Source organism: Dipodomys merriami, unplaced genomic scaffold (assembly GCF_024711535.1).
Source record: "Dipodomys merriami isolate MVZ:Mamm:240054 unplaced genomic scaffold, mDipMer1.0.p SCAF_7, whole genome shotgun sequence".
NCBI classification, from domain to species: domain Eukaryota; kingdom Metazoa; phylum Chordata; class Mammalia; order Rodentia; family Heteromyidae; genus Dipodomys; species Dipodomys merriami.
The window spans coordinates 56,041,334-56,063,642 of record NW_027206290.1 but is presented as its reverse complement, the minus strand read 5'-3'; the positions used below and the strand labels follow the sequence as shown (position 1 = coordinate 56,063,642).

Here is a 22,309-nt window from a genome sequence, read left to right as displayed (position 1 = left end):
GTTATCCAATGATTTAGCCAAAATCACTCATCTGAGAAGATGAGAATTCTGCTCTTCTCATCTGATGGCCTCCAAAGACAGAGAAGAAGAATGCCCAGTGCTCAGCTAGCCAACTTTTTGAGAGGCTATCTTGATTTGAGCTTTCCAAGCAGACCCCAAGGCAAAGTCTGAGTATGTGTCTTATTAGAGAGGTGATACCAGGAAGTACAGGTTGGGAGGGTAGAAGCAGTCATTAAAAAGATGAAAGCAAATCAGGGTGAGTTGATAAGTTATCGCTGTGAAAGACACAGTCAAGTCCCACTAAGGACCCTATCGAGGGCCATGCTGGATTGTCATACTAGGGGATAGAGGGAGCTGGGGAACTCATCTGCCCTCTCCTCACCCTCAGTGGCTGAGGTTTGCTCCCTGTCTGTTAGCATCTAACTCTGTCCATCTGAGAAGTCATGAAAATTCCAAGAAGCAGAAGCCAGAAGCCATCTATGTGTCCAGCATGCCTGGGTAACAGCTAGGATGTATCAGGAAATAAAAACAGGACTCCCACATCACAGCCTAAAGGACCAACTTTAACCTACAGGACCCTGACTTTGTGTCTACCTTCTAAGAAACAGATTCCTTGACTTTCTTAGAAGGTGGAGAATGAGCCATAAATAATAAGAGTCCTTCCAGGAATGGGCTGTGGAGCTCTGAAGTCATTTACCCTCAAGGGTGAATTTCTTCACTGGCAAAAAGAAGAGGTTGAACTGGGTTGTTTGGGGAACCACCAATAACCAAAGCTGTTCTGATACCCCTGCAAGCTAGCACAAGGACCACTTCAATTCCCACATTTGCATGCTGTGTTCATGACCTCCACCACATCCAAGGACCACCTGGACTATTAGTTACTTTGTCTTTTTCTTTAGACTGATTCATTTTTACCTGGATTTATTTGAAAAAGAACTTTTCCTGTCACAAAAGATAAATACAACAATTCACAACCATGAAGAAATGATTCCTCTATCCACTATGAACACGAGTACCTCCTGCTGGAGAAGTGGCTTAACTAGTACAGTACTTGAGGGGCATGCACAAGACCTTAGGTGCAACCCTCAGGATAGACAAATAAAATAAAATCACCTCTCATTCCACCAGGGACTTAGACACTCCACACTTAAAAGAAAACTGAGCCAGCATCTGTGTGTGTGTGTGTGTGTGTGTGTGTGTGTGTGTGTGTGTGTGTGTGTGATCATGGGGCTTGAACTCAGGGCCTGGGTGCTGTCCCTGAGCTCTTTTTGCTCAAGGCTAGCACTCTGCCACTTTGGGACACAGCTCCACTTCCAGTTTTCTGGTGGTTAATTAGAGGTAAGAGTCTTAAGGACTTTCCTGCCCAAGCTGCCTTTGAAACACAATCCTCAGATCTTAGTCTCCTGAGTAGCTAGGAATACAGGCATAAGCCCCCAATACCTGGCTGAGCTAGCATCTTGTCACAGCAAATAATTATGACCAAAGATGATGCAGTACCATGTGATATAATATATATGTATATGTATATGTTGCTTCATTTTCACTAGACATGTGGACATTCTTACATTCTGATGGTAGAAGAAACTATCATTGTCCCCATTTCAGATGAGAAAAAGGAAGCTCAGAGACATGAAGCAGTTCTCCCTTACCCTAATGAGTTCTCTGCAGTAGGGTAAGATGAGGCTATATTCCTCTTTTGGACCCACTCACTAGTGGGCAGGAAGATCTATCCTCAGCCCAGAAAAGAGTCAGGTCAATTCCTTGTGTGAGACCTCACCTGTGTTCATGGTAGCATATTTTCCCAAAATATGACCCTATTCTTATGGGGCTAATGCATCCTAAGATCCACACTCGGTTACAATATACAGGAACAGATCATTTGTTCACATTATCTCTACCATCTTATTTTTTCTAATGAGAGTAGGCATTGCTTTTGCAATAAGAGAAAAGTGACAGAAGGTTTTTGAATCCACTGTCACTTTCCACCAAGGGTAAAAAGACAGTCCATTCTTCTGCACTCATCTTTGAAGCATGTGTAAGAGGGCATGCCCTAGTGTCTAGTGCCAGCCTGGAGGAGGGGGCTGCATGAGTGACAACCTTAGAAGTAAGTCCAGGGAAAGGCCTGCATATGGTGATGTTAGGAGATGGGGGCTTTGGAGAGCTGACTTGGATATCTAAGTGAAGGGTATCAGGTATCTAAGTCCTTGAAAGCCGTAGTCTGTGGACAAGATGATGGTTCAGCTGGCAGCCTGAGATTGTCATCAGAAACAAGAACAAGATAAGCTACCAGTGTTGCCAGAATTGGATGTTAACAAGAAGAAACCCCCAGCTCTGACTCACAACAGGCACAGACTCATCACTTCGCAGGCTGCCTGAAACCTGTCCTCAAGGATTTTCTGAAGGCCATTCTCGCCACCATCTTTGTATTACTACCTAGGGTGCTTGTAGGTCAAGCCATGTTGCATAAGACAGACCTGGATTTTAATAATTGCACTGCATCATAGTTGTTTTGCTTTTCTATTACTTTATTTTGCATTTAACTTAATTTTTTGTTATTTTTGTAAAGGTGATGTACAGAGGGCTTATGTTACATAAGTCAAGTAATGAGTACATTTCTTTTTGAACAGTGTCACATCTTCTTTCGTCTTCTCCCAGTTTTTCCCTCACATTTAATTTTTTGATCAGGAAACATATTTACATAATCCAAAAGGCATAAAAGAACATAGTAATATGTCCTTCCCATACATCCTTTACATGTGTGGGAATATCACAATGAGCTCCTCTCCTCATACTAATGTATGCTAATAAGAAAAATCTCCTTCCCATCTATTTCCCTATAGTTATTCATTTCAGTTCTCCACAGATACCACCTTTGGCATAATATTTCCTTCCAGAGATATTTTATGACCTGTGTAATTTTTGATGGCTACTCTTTCACATAAGTGTCCTGGCTTAGACAACCCACTGGAGTAAATGTTCATAGATAGAATAGACACCACAAGCAAATAACACTGACAAATTGAGAATCTTGGCTTTTCAAGATTCTTGTTGAGTTCTCACTGGCAGGAGAAACAGAGGTTGGAGAAGACTAGGAAATAGTATCCATTAGCTACCCTTGACTATCTGGAGTAGATGCCTGACGTTATATGCAAAGAATTCTAAGGCCTATCTGGGCCCAGAAAGGAAGAACTTCATGTCTTATCAGCAATTACATTGTAGTGATGGGCATGGAATGGGACAGGAGCTGGCAGCCCACGTGACCTAAGTAAGCAGCCCTTCAGCTAATGGTCACCACAGGTCCTTGCATCTGTAGTTGAGCTCTGAAATGCTTGGAAAAGGATAATGATGATTAACGTTATTTGCCATCCCTATCTTTGCCCAACCCTTGCTGTCTAGGATTTTTTCATTCTCCTGGCTACAGTAGAAAAATTCCAACTAGTCAGTTAATGATGGAAGGTTAAAAGAGGAAAACTCTTGTGAGGAACAGCTCATGAAGAGTTTGCCAGGATCTTTGGCATCACTATGAGGCTACTCTTTATGCTCCAAGAAAAGGGAGCTTCAAGAGAAATGGAAGTTTCTTCCTTAGTCCTTGTGAATCTTTTCCTGCACAAAGCAGGGGTATTATCTTTTCCCAATAACCATTATTCAAAGCAAGTTCATTCCTCAAGTTGCTATGTGGGATCAGTATGTCTGAGTAGGAGAGCAGCAAATGATCACTGTAATGCTACATATTCTGATAACCTAGTACTATGGATTTGGGATGTGTTGAGTGAATCCCTCAAAAACTTGTGTGTTGGGAGCTTGGTACGAAGTGTTGCCATGGTAAGAAGAACTTCAAGATATAAGCATAGTAGATATACTGGAAATGAGCTTTACAACTTTGGAGGGGGGGAGTGGGAGAGGTGGGGGAGAGAAAGGATAGTAGGAGAAAAACAAAGGAGGGGGTAACAGTGCTCGACAAGAAATGTACTCATGGGCTGGGAAGGTGGCTCAGTGGTAGAGTGCTCGCCTTGTATGCATGAGGCCCTGGGTTCGATTCCTCAGCACCACATAAGCAGAAAAAGCTGGAAGTGGGTGTTGTGGCTTAAGTGGTAGAGCGCTAGCCTTGAGCTGAAGAGCTGAGGGACTGTGCCCAAGCCCAGAGTTCAGGCCCCACGACCAACCAAAAAAAAAAAAAAAAAAAAAGAAATGTACTCATTATCTTACTGATGTAACTGTAACCTTTCTGTATAGCATCTTTACAAGAAAATAAATTTTTTTTTAAAAAGCATAGTAGAAGGCCATGACTGGCCCCTCCCCTGGCTCTGGCTTTCTATAGTCATGTGACCTCTCCTCACATGCTCCAACTACAATGCCATCCATCATGAATTAATAGAGCCAAGGATCCTGACAAGACCCAACACCATGCTGATTGGACTTTCGACCTCCAAAACTAGAAGGTAAATAAACCTCCTTTCTTTACAAGTTACCAGCCTTGAGTATCATTATATTCGTGGAAAATAGCAATACACTAAACATACTAGTCACAAACATCATAATTTGTATGTGTGTGAGTTCATTTACACAGACTCAGTTGAAATTAAGAAGGCAAGGAAGAGAATGACAGTAAAGGAAATAGGTGGACCCTGAAATAACACAAAGATGAGGTATGGAATACAGTTGCTGCTGACATTTCACTCTACACTGTAATTAAGCTATTTAAGTCACAGATAATGTTCAACTCACCTTGTTAAGTCGTTCAAGCATTTCTTTTAGAACCAGTTGACATTCACACTCATTTTCATACCTGCAAATGAGACACAAAAGCAAGAGTTGGGCAGCTTCTACTGTTTCTTTTTTGGGGGGGGGAGGGGGTCCAGTTGTGGGGCCTGAACTCTGGGCCTGGGCGCTGTCCCTCAGCTCTTCAGCTCAAGGCTAGCGCTCTACCACTTGAGCCACAGCGCCACTTCTGGCTTTTTTTTCTTTTTGCTTATGTGGTGCTGAGGAATCGAACCCAGGGCCTCATGCATGCAAGGCAAGTGCTCTACCACTGAGCCACCTTCCCAGCCCATACTATTTCTTATGTGTGGATTATACAACCAACATCAAGTTCAATCTCAGATACTATTGTAACCTCTCTCCTAAAGAGAAGTTCGTTTTAACTTAAAGAAGTAGCTAATTTCGTATTTCTTTGCCCACTGTTTCCCAATGAGGAAGTAATAATATTTGCATAATGCACTGGATGACTGGTAAATGGAACAAGAAATTTCTCAGCCTGGAGAGCTCAAACTGCCATATGCATAACTGGATCCAGCCATAGCATAGATGGGAAAGGCTACACTGGGTGATAAGACAACAAACACTCTTAACCTGACCACATGTAGACTTCTTATGCAATTGTATTCACCGAAATGTGTAACATGAATTTTTTCTGGATTGTGTCATTTAGTCCTTACTACACTCTGAGAGGAAGTAATTTACTGGCATTTCAAGGGGGAAATGAGGAGAGTGAGGTTGAGAGACATGTCAAACCCTCAGGGGCTGCACTGAAGCTCATCCTTGGCTACTCAGCCAGCAAAGATCTCCTCAGGACCAGTGGGCAGAGCAGACTATGTATGAGCCAGCTGAGCACTCCTGGGACAGCTCTCAACCTCTGCTGGAAGCCAGTTGGTGCATAAATATCTTGGCCTCCTCCCCTCAGATGAGATCATTGAAAAACACTCCTTAGACCCAGTGGTGAGGCAAGTGCTATGGAGTTTATGTCACTTGTTGAAACAGATCCTAATTAACCCTAAGCCCAACTTGCAAAGCAAGCTTTCTCTTCTGTGTCCTTGCACAACCAGGTCATGGGCTTAAGTCAAGTACTTCACAGCTGTGAAAGATGCTGGAAAAAATCACACTCCTATGTTCACAGAATTACAAATCCTGGACTCAAGGAAGGATATGTAGAAACAGGTGCACCGTGCATACATCCCAAGTTCCAAGATCATCTGAATAGCTCACCAACAACCAGTAAGTTACAAATCTTTGCATTTGTTTTACATTTTATGCACATATAGCTACTTCTTTCACATGTAACTCTAATAGACCCCAGAATAATTTGTTAAATGGGCAATTACAATAGAACTATTAACAAATCTGCCTTTCTCCTTGCTCTTTCCTGCTAGGAACATCTACAAGTTCCTGTATCTTAAACATGTGTTGATAAACAATACAATATAATGTCATGAGTAATTTATATGCCATAAAGGCAACCTCAATATTATATCAGAATTTATAATAAGAATTCAACTGTTCATACAAATGAATTCACGGGATGAAAACAAACACTTTGGTTGCTATTTGTTGCCAGATTGTTTTATAAGGATAGCTTTTGATTTTCAGCAATTTGGATTAACTGACTCTATTCCTCACTGTACTTTGTACTTTTTATTTATTTTTTTGGATCTTGGTTTGTTTCATGTTTTGCTTAGTCTTTGATACGCTAAAGGTCTTGATTCTGAAATTATTCATATCCCCAGGTAGAAGCAAATATCTAATGCTAACATGTGGCCAGCTGCACACACATCTCCTTTCTGTATGGTTTTTTTACCTTGACTTATTCACCTCTGCAATGTAAAAGCAAATTCTGTGTCTGTGTGTGCGCACGTGCGCACATCCATGAATGCAGATGAGTGTAGTTTTCATAATGATTTTCAAATCCCACCACCTCAATCAAAACACTGAAACTTCTCCATGGGAGGAATGGTTTGGACTCAGTTGACTGGAATATTTTTAATAAACCACAGGACCCAAGGAGCTGCTCTGTAACAGACACACACACACACACACACACACACACACACACACACACACACACACACACACGTGTGTGTATGTATATATTATATATATTATATAAAATATATATTATATAATATATGTAATATAATACATTTATATATAAAATCCAGCAGCAATGAAATCAAGAAAAGATCAGGAGCACTCACTCAGCATGGCTGGTAAGTGAAGACAAATGGTAATCAAACCTGCCCAGACAAAGCACAGTGGATGACAGCACCGCCTAGTTGTAGCCATCTGGACTTCTAGATATCCTGAAAACCCACTGAACTACCCCATACATCTGAGATACATAAGATTATGGGGCTGGGAAGTTGGCTCAGTGGTAGAAGCGCTTGCCTTGCAAGCCTGAGGCCCTGGGTTCGATTCCTCAGCACCACATAAGCAAAAGGAAAAAAGCCAGAAGTGGTGCTGTGGCTCAAGTGGTAGAGCGCTAGCCTTGAGCTGAAGAGCTGAGGGACAGCGCCCAGGCCCAGAGTTCAGGCCCCACGACTGGACCCCAAAAAAAAAAAAAAAGATTATGAATGCACTCCATCCCACTGAACTGCACACTTGAAATGGTTATAATGACAGGTTTCATTTGCATTTTACTATCCCCCAGCAGCAAAACATGGCACTGGCTTCATCAAAATAGAAGTACATTTCTCTCTTGCATGAGGTCAGAGTGAGTAGTTCATTGGGTTCTCTCTTCTAAACAGGTCCTGTCTCTAAGCCTCACACTATCAGAATCCAAGAATGGATTTTCCAAGGCAATTAGTTCTGGAAGAGGTAAGACCAGGGCAACTGATGGGCATTTAGACTGATTCCAAAATTTTAGCAATACAGATCATGCAGCAGCAAATATATTTGCAGACATGCTATTGCACAGCTGCTAGAGTATACGCTAGAACAAATAAATTCCTTGAAGTGTATTCCTCAGTTTAAAAACATCTATCTTTTTATGACTTAGAACAATGATAACAAATTGCTGAGTATGTTTTTTTTTCTTTTTTCTTAACAGCTGCTAAGTGATAATTCTATCTGCACAGGAAGAGAGGCCTGGCCCTAGACCATGACTTCTTAAGTGTCAATGTTTAACTTCTTAAACTAGGAGTTACTGGGAAATTTGTTAAAATGCAAATTGTAGGACTGGAGGTATGGCTCAAGTAGAAAAGCACTGACCTAACAAGTAAAAGCCCTGAGTTCAAACTCCAGTACTCTCTCAAACACATACATGCATGCCTGCATGCATACATACATACATGCATACATACATGAGGATGTGGCAGAATAAAATGCAGACTGTGATTCAAGAGCTGGGGAGGGTGGGGGCCAGAGAAGGAATCTATACTTCCCAGCAAGCTTCCTGGTAATGCTGATGTAGAGGTTGTGGAACCATGGACCACATTTTAAGTGGCAAAATCTAGAAGACACACACTGAAACTGTGGTGCTATGAAGACAATTGGACTCATCATGCCCAGAACCTGAATTCCATTTCCAGCCCAGAATTCACTACTCTAGTGGCCTTGCTCCAACACCTCCTCAGGCTCATCTGAAAACCATCAATTAGGATAAGGCTGTGCAGGTTAAAACACATCCCTGTTTCTCAAAATATTGAGTTGATAAAGAGTTATGCCATACTATCCTTTGGGCCCTCTTCTGGAAAAGTAAAATCAAGTCTCAAATAATGCCTTTTATTTTATTTATTTATTTATTTTGGCTGGTCCTGGGGCTTGAATTCAGGGTCTGGGCACTGTCCTTGAACTTCTTTTGCTCAAGGCTAGTGATCTACCACCTGAGCCACAGTGCTACTTATGGCTTTTTTCTGAATAGTTTATTGGAAATAAGAGTCTCACAGACTCTCCTGCTCAGTCTAGCTTTGAGAGGCCATCCTCAGATCTCAGTCTCCAGAGTAACTAGGATTACAGGAATGAGCCACCAGCACCCAGCAAATAATGCTTTTTAAATCACATCCTCAAGTACTATAAACATAGGAGAGTACTGTATCATATCTCTGTGACTATAAAATACCTTGTGCCTGCTTTATGATACATAGTAGTGTTTTAAATGATGCTACTACAGAGTGTTTTCTTTCCAGATGATGATTGAGAAGCTAATGTTAAAAAAAAAAAGTGGGGGCTGGGAAGGTGGCTCAGTGGTAGAGCACTTGCCTTGCATGCATGTGGCCTTGGGTTCGATTCTTCAGCACCACATAAGCAAAAAGAAAAAAGCTGGAAGTAGCGCTGTGGCTCAAGTGGTAGAGCACTAGCCTTGAGCTGAAGAACTGAGGGACAGCATCCAGGCCCAGAGTTCAGGCCACACAACCGGACCCCCCCAAAAAAAAGTGGTGCAGGTACCACAACATTAATAGAATAAAAAAATTGATTTTTAAAAAGCCAAACACATGAAGTACATATTGTTGGGAAATTCTACAAAACCAAAGAGGGGGGAGGAGAGGGAAGAAGAGGGGAAAGAAAGAAAGAAAAAAAGAAAGGAAGGAAGGAAGGAAGGAAGGAAGGATCTTACAAATCAGAACCCTGAGCACAATAAGTTTGGAAGAGGACTGACTGGAAATGAGGAGGGAATTTTGGTAATAGTGTGTGTGTGTGTGTGTGTGTGTGAGAGAGAGAGAGAGAGAGAGAGAGAGAGAGAGAGAGAGAGAGAGAGAGTGTCCTGGGGCTTGAAATCAAAGCCTAAGTGCTGTCCCTTAGCTTTTTCACTTAAGGCTGACACTCTACCACTTGAGCCACAGCTCCACTTAGGTTTTTTGCTCGGAAATAAGTGTCATCGATTTTCATGAGAGCTTTGAAATGCAATCTTTGGGTCTTTGGATCTCAGCTAGGATCATAGGCATGAGCCACCAGGGCCCAATTTGGAACTTGGGCAATGGAAATTTGTTGTTTTGACGGTCGCACTTGGAGTGTGCATTTATTGTGTGCATTTTCTGAACTTAAAAATATACTAAAAACAAGTGATCTGTCTCGTGTAAATGTGGAAGTGCATCAAAAAGAAAGCTAGGCTTAAGGAAACGCTGACACCTGCAAACCCTCTGCTGGAGTGAGGCCATTGGTAGGTAGCTGGGGAGCAAAGCTGGACCTCCAGCTCCGGCTCCTAGATCCGCGCTGCCAGGACATACCACACCTTGCCTCTGTCTCCCCTGCAATGTCACCACTTACTTGGTCCGGAACTCGTCGAGCGTGCGCTGCGCCTCTGCGCCCTGGCGCTCCAGCCGGGCGCGCTCAGCCACCAGGTCCCGGGCACGCTGGTGGTTGGCCTCGATGTAGCGAGCCAGGGCATCTTCGGGGCCGGTCAGCTCGCCCAGGCGCTGGAAAGCATCCAGCTGCCTCCGGAGGCCTGCGTGGCGCTGCTCGAGCGCTCGGGCCCGCTGGATGTGGGCAGCCACACGTTCGCCCAGTCCCTGCAGCGCCGCCAGGCTGGGCCCAGCGATCCGGGACTCCGGGACCTGGAGCTCGGGCTCGGCCGGGCCAGAGGCCTGATCGGCCCGTTCATATTGCTCCTGGCGGGCTTGGAACACGTAGCTGCGGCGGTACATGGCTCCTCTGAGAGCGAGTGGACAAGCCTCCCCCAGGAGGCCCGTGCCCAGCCAGCAGCCCGCTAAATAACCATCGGACGCCGCTGGGACGTTCCAGAGCGGATCAGCAGTTGGTCCAACTCAGGGCCCCTGGCCGAGAACAATAGAGACCGCAGCGCCCTGCTTTGTGAGCCGGATTAGGGGCCCATACAAGCTCTGGGGTTGGAAGGTTCAATTGAGCAATGAGGTTTTTGTTCTGTGATTGTGAAGACCTGTTGCTTTCTGATTGAATGGAGGGTCAGGGGACAAGGGGGGAATGGCGTTCTTTTGACTGGTTCCACTGGGAACTGTGAAAGCAACTCAAGGCGAGCTTATTAAACTTGAACTAGCTCAAGACCTGCTCTCCTTGTCTCTTTTTCGGCTGCTTTCTGATTATTTAAGGAGGTCCTTCCCCAAATAGCATAATATTGGGGAACTCTTCTCTGTGGTGAGGATTCATAATCACAGGAGCAAGGGGGAAAAAGACATCTCTAGTAAGGTATATTTCTTTCTTACTAATACTTGTGTATATTTGCAAAGATGCTATCTGCTCTCGTATAGTAACTTAAGAAGCATGTGCAGTGATGTTAAAACATTACCCTAGCACTCCCAGTGGTGTTAGAATGTTACCCTTACTCAGTGATGTTACAATGTTACCCTAGCTCTTTGCTCTATCAGTGATATTACAATGTTACCCTCACTCTCGAGGATTTTGATATCCTTTTTAAATAGAAGACCCAAGTAGAGCTGCATCAAGACATAGCTGATAGGGTTTTCTTTTTTTAACTAAAAGAGAATCTCATAGCCTAAAGATTTAATAAATTGGCCAACTCATATATGCATATACATGTATGTATGTACTATGTATGTATGTATGATTGAATAGTTAGGCTTTGAAAAATCATTTATACATTGGGGAAACTATTTTTATTGGAGAAAAATAATACATGATATCTACAATAGATAGACATAACATTATTAGCTTATACTAATGCACAATTTAGAGTTTAATACCAGAATAGACAATCAGGAGTTCAAGTGAAGAGGTATATAAGAGTGAAGAGGTATAGAAAAAAAGAACTAGAGGGCTGGGAAGGTGGCTCAGTGGTAGAGCGCTTGCCTTGCCTGCATGAGGCCCTGGGTTCAATTCCTCAGCACCACATAAGCAAAAAGAAAAAAGCCAGAAGTGGCGCTGTGGCTCAAATGGTAGAGCACTAGCCTTGAGCTGAAGAGCTGAGGGACAGCGCCCAGGCCCAGAGTTCAGGCCCCACAACCAGACCCCCCCCCCAAAAAAAAAAAGAACTAGAAACAGGACAGATGGTAACTTTTTTTGTTATATGATTAACAAAAAGAGCCAGGTGATGGTGGCTCATGCCTGTAATCCTAGCTATTCAGGGGGCTGAGATCTGAGGATTGCAGTTCAAAGCCAGCCCAGGCAGTAAAGTCCATGAGACCCTTTATCTACAATTAGCCATCATAAAACCAGAAGTGGAGCTGTGGCTCAATGTGATAGAGCACTAGCCTTGAGCAAAAGAGCTCAGGGACAGCACCCAGGCTCTGAGTTCAAGACTCACAACCGACAACAGCAAACAACAACAAAAGATTAATAAAAAGTAGCATTTGAAAAATAACGTTATGCCGGGCGCTGGTGGCTCACGCCTGTAATCCTAGCTACTCAGGGGGCTGAGATCTGAGGATCACGGTTCAAAGCCAGCCCAGGCAGGAGAGACCGTGAGACTCCTATCTCCAATAAACCACCAGAAAACCGGAAGTGGCGCTGTAGCTCAAGTGGTAGAGCGCTCGCCTTGAGCTGAAGAGCTGAGGGACAGCGACCAGGCCCAGTAGTTCAAGCCCCACGACTGACAAAAAAAAAAAAAAGAAAAATAATGTTATGACAGGTCTTTGATAAGCAATATTACCATTAAAACAAAAGTGAATCTAACCCTTGCTGTGGTAGCATAACCTCCCAGTCTTAAAGCCCTAAAACAAACAAACCAAAAGAGATTTATGGCTCATTGTGCACATCCATCCAAAGTCCACTGTGGCTTCTCCTTCATGTCCTCCTTACTTCAGCACCTAACCACTAGAGCAACCACCACCTTATACACTGATGCTCATCATGGAGAAAAAGCAATAGCATGCACTGGCTTTAAAAGTTTCCACAAAAATCACATTGAATTGGCCCAAGTAAGGTACACAGCCTCGTCTACATATGGTAAGAATGCCATCCTACCATGTGCCTCAAAGAAGCACGTGTTGGGCATTTATGTCAACAACTGTCAAGACTCCATTGCTGGTGGGCAGTCATTCAATACAAATGGAGAACATGTACATGAGAAAGAAATCATTGCTGATGGAATTTGGCAAATCAAGAGACATGTTTGTAGGGAGAGATTCTGTGGGCTTGATAAATGATCAGCCTTTGGGGAACTGTTAAACATAGTGGAACAGCACTAGTTTGGGTGTGCTACAATCAGAAAGATCTGATAGTAAATTTGGATCTCATTATTTTGATAACTGATTTATCCAATCTGGTTCCGGTATGAGCACTGGGAATAACTACTTCAAAAAATAAAGGTCACTGGCTAGAAGTATGGCTCAGTGATAGAGCACCTGCATAACAAGCACAAAACCCCACCACCAAAAAGAAAGAAGAAAGAAGAAATAGTGTCAGTTTGCCTAAGACAGACCATAGTTATACTCTCTACCTCTTTCACTCTTGCCTTCTGGTCTGTATAACCTGGACGTATACCCTACATTTAATAAAAACTCCATGTAAGAAAAATCCTATAATAAAGAGAAAAGAGATCCATATGTGGTGACACACACCTGTAATTTCAGCACTGGGGTGACTGAAGCAGAAGGATCCTGAGTTTAAGGCCAGCCTGTGTTTTTTAGTGAGACCCTATTGATTGGGGGAGGGTGAAGGGGAGGGGAGACAGACAGAGACAGAGAAACGGACAGAAGGAGTGATATTCTTTAAAAAAAAAAAAAAAAAAAGTAAATATCTGCCAGGTGCTGGTGGCTCATGCCTGTAATCCTAGCTATTCAATAGACTGAGATCTGAGGACTAAGTTCAAAGCCAGCCTGAGCAGGAAAGTCTGTAAGATGCTTATCTCCAACTACACACACACACACACACACACACACACACACACACACACACACACACACACACACACACACACACACACACACACACACACACACACACACACACACACACACCAGAAATAAAGCTGTGGGTCAGTCAAGTGATAGAGTACTAGTCTTGATAAAAAATGCTCAAGGACCACACCTAGGCCCTGAGTTCAAGCCCCAGGGCTGGCACCAAAATAAAAAATAAAGGTAGGGCTGGGAAGGTGGCTCAGTGGTAGAGTGCTTGCCTTGCATGCATGAGGCCTTCGGTTCAATTCCTCAGCACCACATAAGCAGAAAAAGCCAGAAATGGGGCTGACGCTCAAGTGGTAGAGTGCTAGCCTTCAGCAGAAGAGCTGAGGGACAGTACGCAGGCCCAGAGTTTAGGCCCCACGACCTACCAAAAAAAAAATAAAAAATAAATAAAAATAAAGGTAAGTATTCATAAAAGACAGAGAGAGGGGGCTGGGAATGTGGCATAGTGGTAGAGTGCTTGCCTAGCATGCATGAAGCCCTGGGTTTGATTCCTCAGTGTCACATAAACAGAAAAAGCCAGAAGTGGCACTGTGGCAATTTGTGCAATTTGCTCTCAAATAATTCTGAAAAAATGACATGTATAGAATGTAAATATGTACATGAAGGGAAATTAGACAACATGTGAATGAAGGAAAATAAGTGAATAGCATATGTGTGTCATTTGTACTATTCCTGCAGTTAAAAAATTATTTTCATTGTTAGGAAATGCAAAGACTTAGAAAAAATTATATTCAGTGAAGTAAGCCAGGCCCAAAGAAACATAGGTCCCATGGTTTCCTGTATTTGCAATAACTAGTATATGTCTGAGACAAGCAGAAACAGTCAGATAAGTTGATATTAGGTGAAATGAACCCCAAGATAAGGACTCAAATGGTTTTTTTGCTATTGTTTCTAACATATTTATAAGATGATTTCTTTGTTGCATTGTATGTCCCTCCCCCATGGTATAACCCCTGCTTTCACTGTATTTGATGTTGGTATAATTTGTGGAGAGGAAGGGATAAAACAAATTGTTTAAATAGGGATACAGGTGGACCCACTGCAACAATGAGATGTACAGGAAGGGATGGGAAGGGGAAACAAAGGAGGAAGCAACAATGCTTGATAAGAAATGTACTCATGGGCTGGGAAGGTGGCTCAGTGGTAGAGCGCTTGCCTTGCATGTGTGAGGCCCTGGGTTCAATTCCTCAGCACCACATAAACAAAAAGAAAAAAGATGGAAGTGGCACTGTGGCTCAAGTGGTAGAGCATTAGCCTTGAACTGAAGAACTGAGGGATAGTTCCCAGGCCCAGAGATCAGGCCCCATGACCAAACCCAAAAAAAGAAAGAAAAGAAAAGAAAAGAAAGAAAGAAAGAAAGAGGAAAAGAAAAAAAGAAATGTACTCATTACCTTGCTCATGTAATTGTAACCCCTTTGTACGGTATTTTCACAATAATAAAAAAAATTTCAAAACATTTGTGTAAGGTGGGATCCTCTTTTAGATGAAGAGCATGGCAGTGTAAGCATTTGCTTGCTGTACTTTTTAGCCACATACGTATATAATAGCAAAGACAGGGAAGAAAATGAATAGAAGCTTAGTAAAGGTCAGAGAAAATGGTTTATACCTATTGACCCATTTTAATCATGTGAATATAGTATGGTGTAAGTGAAAATGTCTGTTACAAGCAAGAAGGGAAAGCAAAACTCAAAACACCAGATGTATGGTGGTTACAGCCACAAGAAAATAAATCTCTACAAATCAGAAGTTAATGAAATATGTCAGGCTTTGGCTCAGATCTCCTATCTCTATCTCTGTCTCTGTTTCTCTGTCTCTGTCTGCCTGTCTCTCTCTCTCCCTTCTCCTCCCCCCCATCAGTTGTGGGTCTTGAACTCAGGGCCTGGGAGCTGTCCCTGAGCTTCTTTGTGCTCAAGGCTAGCACTTTACCCCTTGAGCCACAGCACTACTTCCAATCCAGCTTTTCTTTTCTTTTTTATTGTCTTGTATATATTTTTTTAATTTTTAATGTTTTATTGTAAAGATACTATACAGAGGGGTTACAGTTACATGAGTAAGGTAATGAGTACCTTTTCTTGAATATACTTGCTCAATTTAAATATCACAATGACTACTTGTCGATTAAAAATAAAATGAGGGCTAGGAATGTGGCTTAATGGTAGAGTGCTTGCCTAGCATGCATGAAACCCTGGGTTCAATTCCTCAGTATTATATACACAGAAAAGGCTGGAAGTGGCACTGTGGCTCAAGTGGTAGTGTACTAGCCTTGAGCAAAAGAAGCTCAGGGACAGTGACCAGGCCTGAGTTCAAGCCCCACAACTGGCAAAAAAAAAAAAAAAAGTAGTTTAATTATAGAAAAAAACTTTTGAAAATTTGTTTTTAGAGACGTCTTGCTATGCTGCATAAATCCTGCCTCGTAGACTCAGTAGCTGAGACCACACACAGGAACCATCACACCTTGCTAAAAGTTTCATTGATATTTTTTCTACTGTACACTTGTTTTTGTGTTTGTATGTGGTTTTCTTATGTATGTGTACTGGTCCTGAGGCTTGAACTCAGGGTCTGAGCCTCTTTTGCTCAAGGCTAGCCCTCTACCACTTGAGCCTCAGCTCTACTTCCACCACCACTACCCGTTCTTGTTTTGAGTCTCCACTATTTTTTGAGCTCCATTTCTGGCTTTTTTTTTTTTTTTGAGTCTCATGGACTCTCCTGCCCAGCTGACTTGTGAATTGCAATCCTCAGATTTCAAGTAGCTAGGATTACAGTTCATGGGTACAGGCTGTTTTATTGTTGTTGTTATGGGTATTGAAAAAAGTGTGAGTGAAATATAGATATATATTATTTGCCATTCAGTTCATTGGAGTTTTGAGCCATTTCTTGCACTTAAGATACACTGTGAATTTACTTTAAGTTTGTTTGTTATCTATGAGTCCGAGAGCTGTAGATTCACATTAACAACAGAGTCTATCTATAGGAGCTATCTATCAGAGCCGTAGATTCACATTGGGCCTCTGATGTATACCTGGTGACTTTGAGCAAGCCAGTTATTCCTCTTTTTAAAATGGTGAAATAAGATCCACTTCTTGTTTACAATGGGATGGACTGTGTCTTCACCAAAATCACATGCTAAAATTCTTACTTCCTGGTGCTGTGGCTCAAGCAGTAGAGTGCTCACCTTGAGCTGAAGAGCACAGGGACAGCACCCAAGCCCAGAGTTCAAGCACCACAACCGACTAAATAAAAAATAAATAAAAATTCTTACTTCCTCAGAAGGTGATTTCATTTGAAAATAGGATTAACGTAAATGACATCATTAGGATATATTCTAATGTAACTAGCACTCTTAAATGCAGAGGGAGGAGATCAGGACATAGGGAGGCAGCCACTTGGAGACACAGGGAGAAGACAACCTTTGGCAAACCAAGGTGAATCTGGACACCTTGATCTCACCTCTCTAGCTCCAAACTATCAGAAACAAATTTCTGTGGTTTCAGCCACCAGGTCTCTGGTTCTGTGTTTTTACAGCTCTAGCAAGCTCATATAGTCTGAGTCTGCCATCTTTTGCTGCAATCCTTTTCTCAAAGTATACAGATGTCTGCCACAAGAGGGCAACACTGCACTAAAATTGAACGCCCTACTGTAAAGCCCTAGTAATTGCAACAAAAGAGACAGAGGCACAGACGCACAGTTACACGTTGTTGTGCCTTTCTAGGAAACTGCAGCACTCAAAAGAAAAACCAGCCTCAGAAATTCTCATTTTGAGTAAGGAGGTCGATGACCCAAGGAAAAAAGAACAGATTTTCCATTCCTAGCCCAGTTCTATATAGCCAGGGCTGTCCATCAGGCTTCAATCTTTAAAGACACTGTATCACATGCTGAGTGTGGTGAGTCAGCATGAAGGATGGCAAGTGATAGAAAAGTATACTTGGGGGTCTGGGAAGGTGGCTCAGTGGTAGAGCGCTTGCCTTGCATGCCTGAGGCCCTGGGTTGGATTCCTCAGCACCACATAAGCAAAAAGAAAAAACCTGGATGTGGCGCTGTGGCTCAAGTGGTAGAGCACTAGCCTTGAGCTGATTGCTGAGGGACAGTGCCCAGGCCCAGAGTTCAGGCCCCATGACCTGACCCAAAAAAAAAAAAAAGCAAGAAAGCAAGAAAGCAAGCAAGCAAGAAAGAAAGATAGAAAGTAAGAAAGAAAGAAAAAAAAGTATACTTGGAAGCAAGGCTTCTCTTCAACTACACACATACAGTTGGCTGAAAATTTGTGGGAAGGGAAACTTAAGATTCAAACATGTAAATGCAAGAAGACACTAAACATCCAACTTGGTTTTCTAAGGGTCTAATGTAGAAACTGAAGTATCAAAAAAAAAAAATCACCATACACTGGTGGCTCACACTTGTAATTTTAGCTACTCAGGACCTTGAGACCTGAGAATGGAAGTTCAAGACCATTCAGGATAGAAAAGTCTGTGAGACTATTATCTCCAATTGACCAGCAAAAAACAAAACAAAAGTGAAAGCATTGCTCAAGTAATAAGGTAACAGCCTTGAGTGAAAATGCCAAATGATAGCACAAGGCCCTGAGTTCAAGTCCCTGTACCAGCACACATACACACACACACACACACACACACACACACACACACACACACACACACAAATAAAAGAAAACTCAACTTTATATGATAAAAGGTATATTCCTGGTTCTCTGATTGAGAGACACAAAGAAATAACAATTGAGTGCAATAAATGATGTTGAACTAGATTCTAGCTTGGCAATAAAAGAAAAAAGTATAAGGGACACCATTATGGCAATGGATGGAATTTGAATATGAAATCGGTATTAAAATAATAATTGTAACAAAGTTAAAATGGCTGATTTTGATCACCATATTATGACATGCCAGAAAATGACCTCATTGTTAGTAAATGTAGACTGGTTTAGGGATAAACATATACAGAGAATAAGAAACGCATGTTTATATAATTCATAACTATAAATAAAAACATATACTAAAAAGGCAAATAGAACCAGGCACCCACCAGTGGCTCATGCCTACAATCTTTGCTATTTAGGAGACTGAGATATGAGAATCATGGTTCAAAGGCAGCCTGGGTAAGAAAGCCCCTGAGACTCTTATGTCCAATTAACCACCAAAATTCCAGAAGCAGAGCTGTGGCTCAAGTGGTAGAGGGCTAGCCTTGAGTGGAAAAGCTCAGAACAGTGCCCAGGCCCTGAATACAAGCCCCAGGACTGGCAAAAAAAGAGAGCAAAATGTTAATAACTAGTGGAGTTGGGTTTTAGAAGTGTTCCTTAATGTCTTCTATATGTTTGAAATTATAAGGGGAAAAAAGTTATATATCCAAATCCCCAGTTCTTCAGGAAAATGTCTTCTGATAATGGAAATAGAATGTAAAATTTCTCCTTTGATTCACCAAATGGTCTCAGCAACCGAAATCTCATTGGTGCCTATGGGAAGAATGCCCATCTGAATGCTCTTAACGGTAGTTAGATTTTTTTTAATGCTGACACAGGGACTTAAACTCAAGGCCTGGCACTGTCCCTTAGTCTTTTCATTCAACAGTAGTGATTTTTACCATTTGAGCCACAGCTCCATTTCCAGCTTTTTCTTTAAATAAGTTTTTTATTGTGGAAATACTATACAGAGGGGTTGCAGTTACATGAGCAAGGTAATGAGTACATTTCTTATCCAGCATTGTTGCCTTCTCCTTTGTTTTTCCCCTACCATCCTGTCCCACCTCCTCAACTACCACCCCTACCCCTCCCACCCTCCCTTCCATTTCCAGGTTTTTGAGGACTAATCAGCAATAAAAGTCTCAATATCTTTCCTGCCCAGGTTGACTTCAAACCTTGATCCTCAGATCTCAGCCTCCTGAGTAGCTAGGATTACAGACATGAGTCACCATCACCCAGCTTGGTGGTTAGGATTTTGAGGATATATAGACTTACCTTCTCTGCCCATAAGACAATGGGCCACAGTCTTGGAATGTCATTGGCACAGGGTCAGTCATCAATTCATCATCCCTTTGCCAGTTCATAAAAAGTGGCTGTACCTGTGACCTCTATCATGCAGAAGTGAGTCATCCCAATACTTGTCAGGGCCAACTATGGAGTCTCACAGTTATAATTTCTGTGGATATCAATCAAGCCATGGTGTTCCTGTTTTGGCTCTATAATTCTGTTTAAGATATCATAAAAAGACCTATAACCGCATTCAAGTTAGGTCAGACTGCATCTCAACCATAACCTCTCTTCTTCTAGGAGTAAACTGGCAAGTTGTTGGGTATATTATCAAGCTGAAGTTGGTCAATGGGCATACCCATAATGCCCTAAAAAGAGGCTGTTCCAAACTCTGCTTTGTACCACCTAAGAGATGGGTCTCAAGGAACTGTGAATGCTCAGCCATGAAGGTATTTCTGAAGGAAGTTTTACTCATGGAGTTAAACATATACTTTGACTAGCTGTTGTTTGTGTAAGTCTAGGTCTACTTTCCTATGATATCAGAAGGGACTGATAGGACTATTTCATGAAGAAATATATTATATCTTCCCAAATGTACCAGATTCCTAGCTTTTACCTAAAATTGAAAACAATGACACCTCAAGCTAGCTTTCTCATAAGCCATTTTCAAATTCTGCATACAGTTTAAGAGTACAGTAAGAGATAGAAAGACTGTACATTGTAAGCCCTCTTGAGCTCAATGAATAATTTTCTAATGAACTTACTAGCAATAGCTGGTTTACAAGAGACTAACATTGTTTGGTGGAGTTTGGCCAAAATTCAAAGAACTATATATCACAATCATCTGACTTCTTAGCTCATTTGCAAAGTGCTTCCTACTGACTCATTTATTTAAAATCTGTGTCACCTGGCCTTTTCACCCAGCAAATACCAACATCTTCCTTATTCCTATACCCTCCCTCCCAACTGCTCATGCATATTCATGTATGCAAATAGATGCATTGAGAGGTCTCCCTTCTATGCACTACTGGCCCCATAGGCTGACGCACCCCCTAGCTCAGGCTTCACCTCTCTACCACCATCCTAGCAGACCTGACCATAGGTAATTCTTCCCGAACTACAGTTTCTTAAAGGCAGGACTGATAATAATACTGATCATTCCCAATAGCCATCCTCCACTTGATCCCCAGGGACCCAAATTCTATCCTTCTCCCAGTGACTTGAAACTCAAAAGGCTGATCCTCCCAGGTTGTATCATGTGCCTTCCACATTCTCTCCTCCCATACCTTTGGGCAAAGGGATAGCTAATGCCTGCAGTTGCTATTTCCTACATGCTTTACCATGCTTTGATGATTCCTTTGATCCTATTCCAAGGATGACCTCATACAGAAATATAAGACCCTATCGAAAACATTAATTAAAGCAAAAACAAAGCTAGAGGCGTGGCTAAAGAGTGTCTACCTAGCAAGTGTAAGGCCCTGAGTTCAAATCCCAATGCCACCAATACACACATACATACATACACACACAAATACATACATACATACATACATATGAAGAAATTTGAAGATAAAATTGGGAGTCTGATCTTGAGGTTTTTTTTTTTTTTTTTTTGGTACTGGCATTAGGGATTGGACTCAGGGCCTAGGCATGTCCCTTAGCTATATTATATACTTGAATCTGGTGCTCTACCACTTAAGCCACAGCTCTACCACCAGATTTTGCTGGTTAATTGGAGATGAGAGTCTCATGTACTTCCCTACCCAGGCTGGTTTTGAACAGTGATCCTCAAGATCTCAGCCCACTGTATAGCTAGGCATGAGGCCATGGCACCCAGCTTCATCTTGAAACTTTTAAAGAGGAATTGGATGCCATGTGATCCAAGATGGAGTTTTACAGCCACTTTTAGCAGTGGCTCTAGGGAAGATCTGGTCACAACACTCCTTATTTGCTGACTAGTCTGTTTGAAAGGGCAGTCAAACTTAGTAGCAGCCCCAAACTGAAATTTACTCTGCTGTGATGTTTATGATGGCTAGATTTATGCTCAATTGTCTTTTATCATTAGATGAAATATATAAGAACAGAACAAAACTACATTCATTAAGAAAAAAAAAAAACAGAGCAGCAGGGCATCAGTGGCTCACGCCTGTAATCCTAGCTACTCAGGAAGCTGAGATCTGAGGATCTCGGTTCAAAGGCAACCAGGGCAGGAAAGTCCATGAGACTCTTATCTCCAAGAAACCACTAGAAGTGGCACTGTGGCTCAAGTGGTGGAACTCTCACCTTGAGCTAAAGAGCTGAAGGATAGCACCCAAGCCCAGAGTCCAAGCCCCACAACCGACAAAAACGAACAACAACAAAAAAAAACAGTGCATCAGTCAGCAGAATGATGATACTTGTAAGATGCACACAAAGGAAATATTAATTCCTTGGAAAATCACTTTCTATTTTTAAAAGATGGAAAGTAAGAGATGTTCCTAAGTAACAGACAATAAAGATACTTCACAGGCATCCTCAAAGGCTGTGGCTTTTCAAATGCAATCCTAAAGCAAAACCCATTTTGAAGGGTGGCATTCAAGCTGATTCTAGCTGCTTATTTTCTTCTGTGGTCAGCCTTTGCTGAATGTAGCAGTCTAAACTCCAGCCTCAAACTCTGAGTGGGTCCTTGTCTCTAAAATGCCCTTCATTGTCCTCGATGACCCTAATTGTATGACCTGGCAATTGAAGAGGGCGTTTGGATCAAATTCCCCCAGGGCAGGGTGATAGAGTATGAGAGTGTCCCCCCAAA

The 22,309-nt window shown here is 42.2% G+C and overlaps 1 protein-coding gene across 2 annotated transcripts in view; it reads right to left on the bottom strand.

Moving 5' to 3' along the window:
- Bfsp1 (beaded filament structural protein 1) overlaps positions 1-22,309 on the bottom strand; it is a 58,423-nt gene that overhangs the window by 23,762 nt on the left and 12,352 nt on the right. The window contains exons 1-2 of one of the 2 annotated variants that reach the window (XM_070007653.1): positions 9,976-10,352; positions 4,726-4,786 (exon numbers count right to left, since the gene is read on the bottom strand). In XM_070007653.1, coding sequence (XP_069863754.1) covers positions 4,726-4,786; positions 9,976-10,352 — 438 coding nt within the window. Of the gene's footprint in view, positions 1-4,725; positions 4,787-9,975; positions 10,353-22,309 lie in introns of those variants that run through there. The other variant, XM_070007654.1, reaches the window with a different exon arrangement.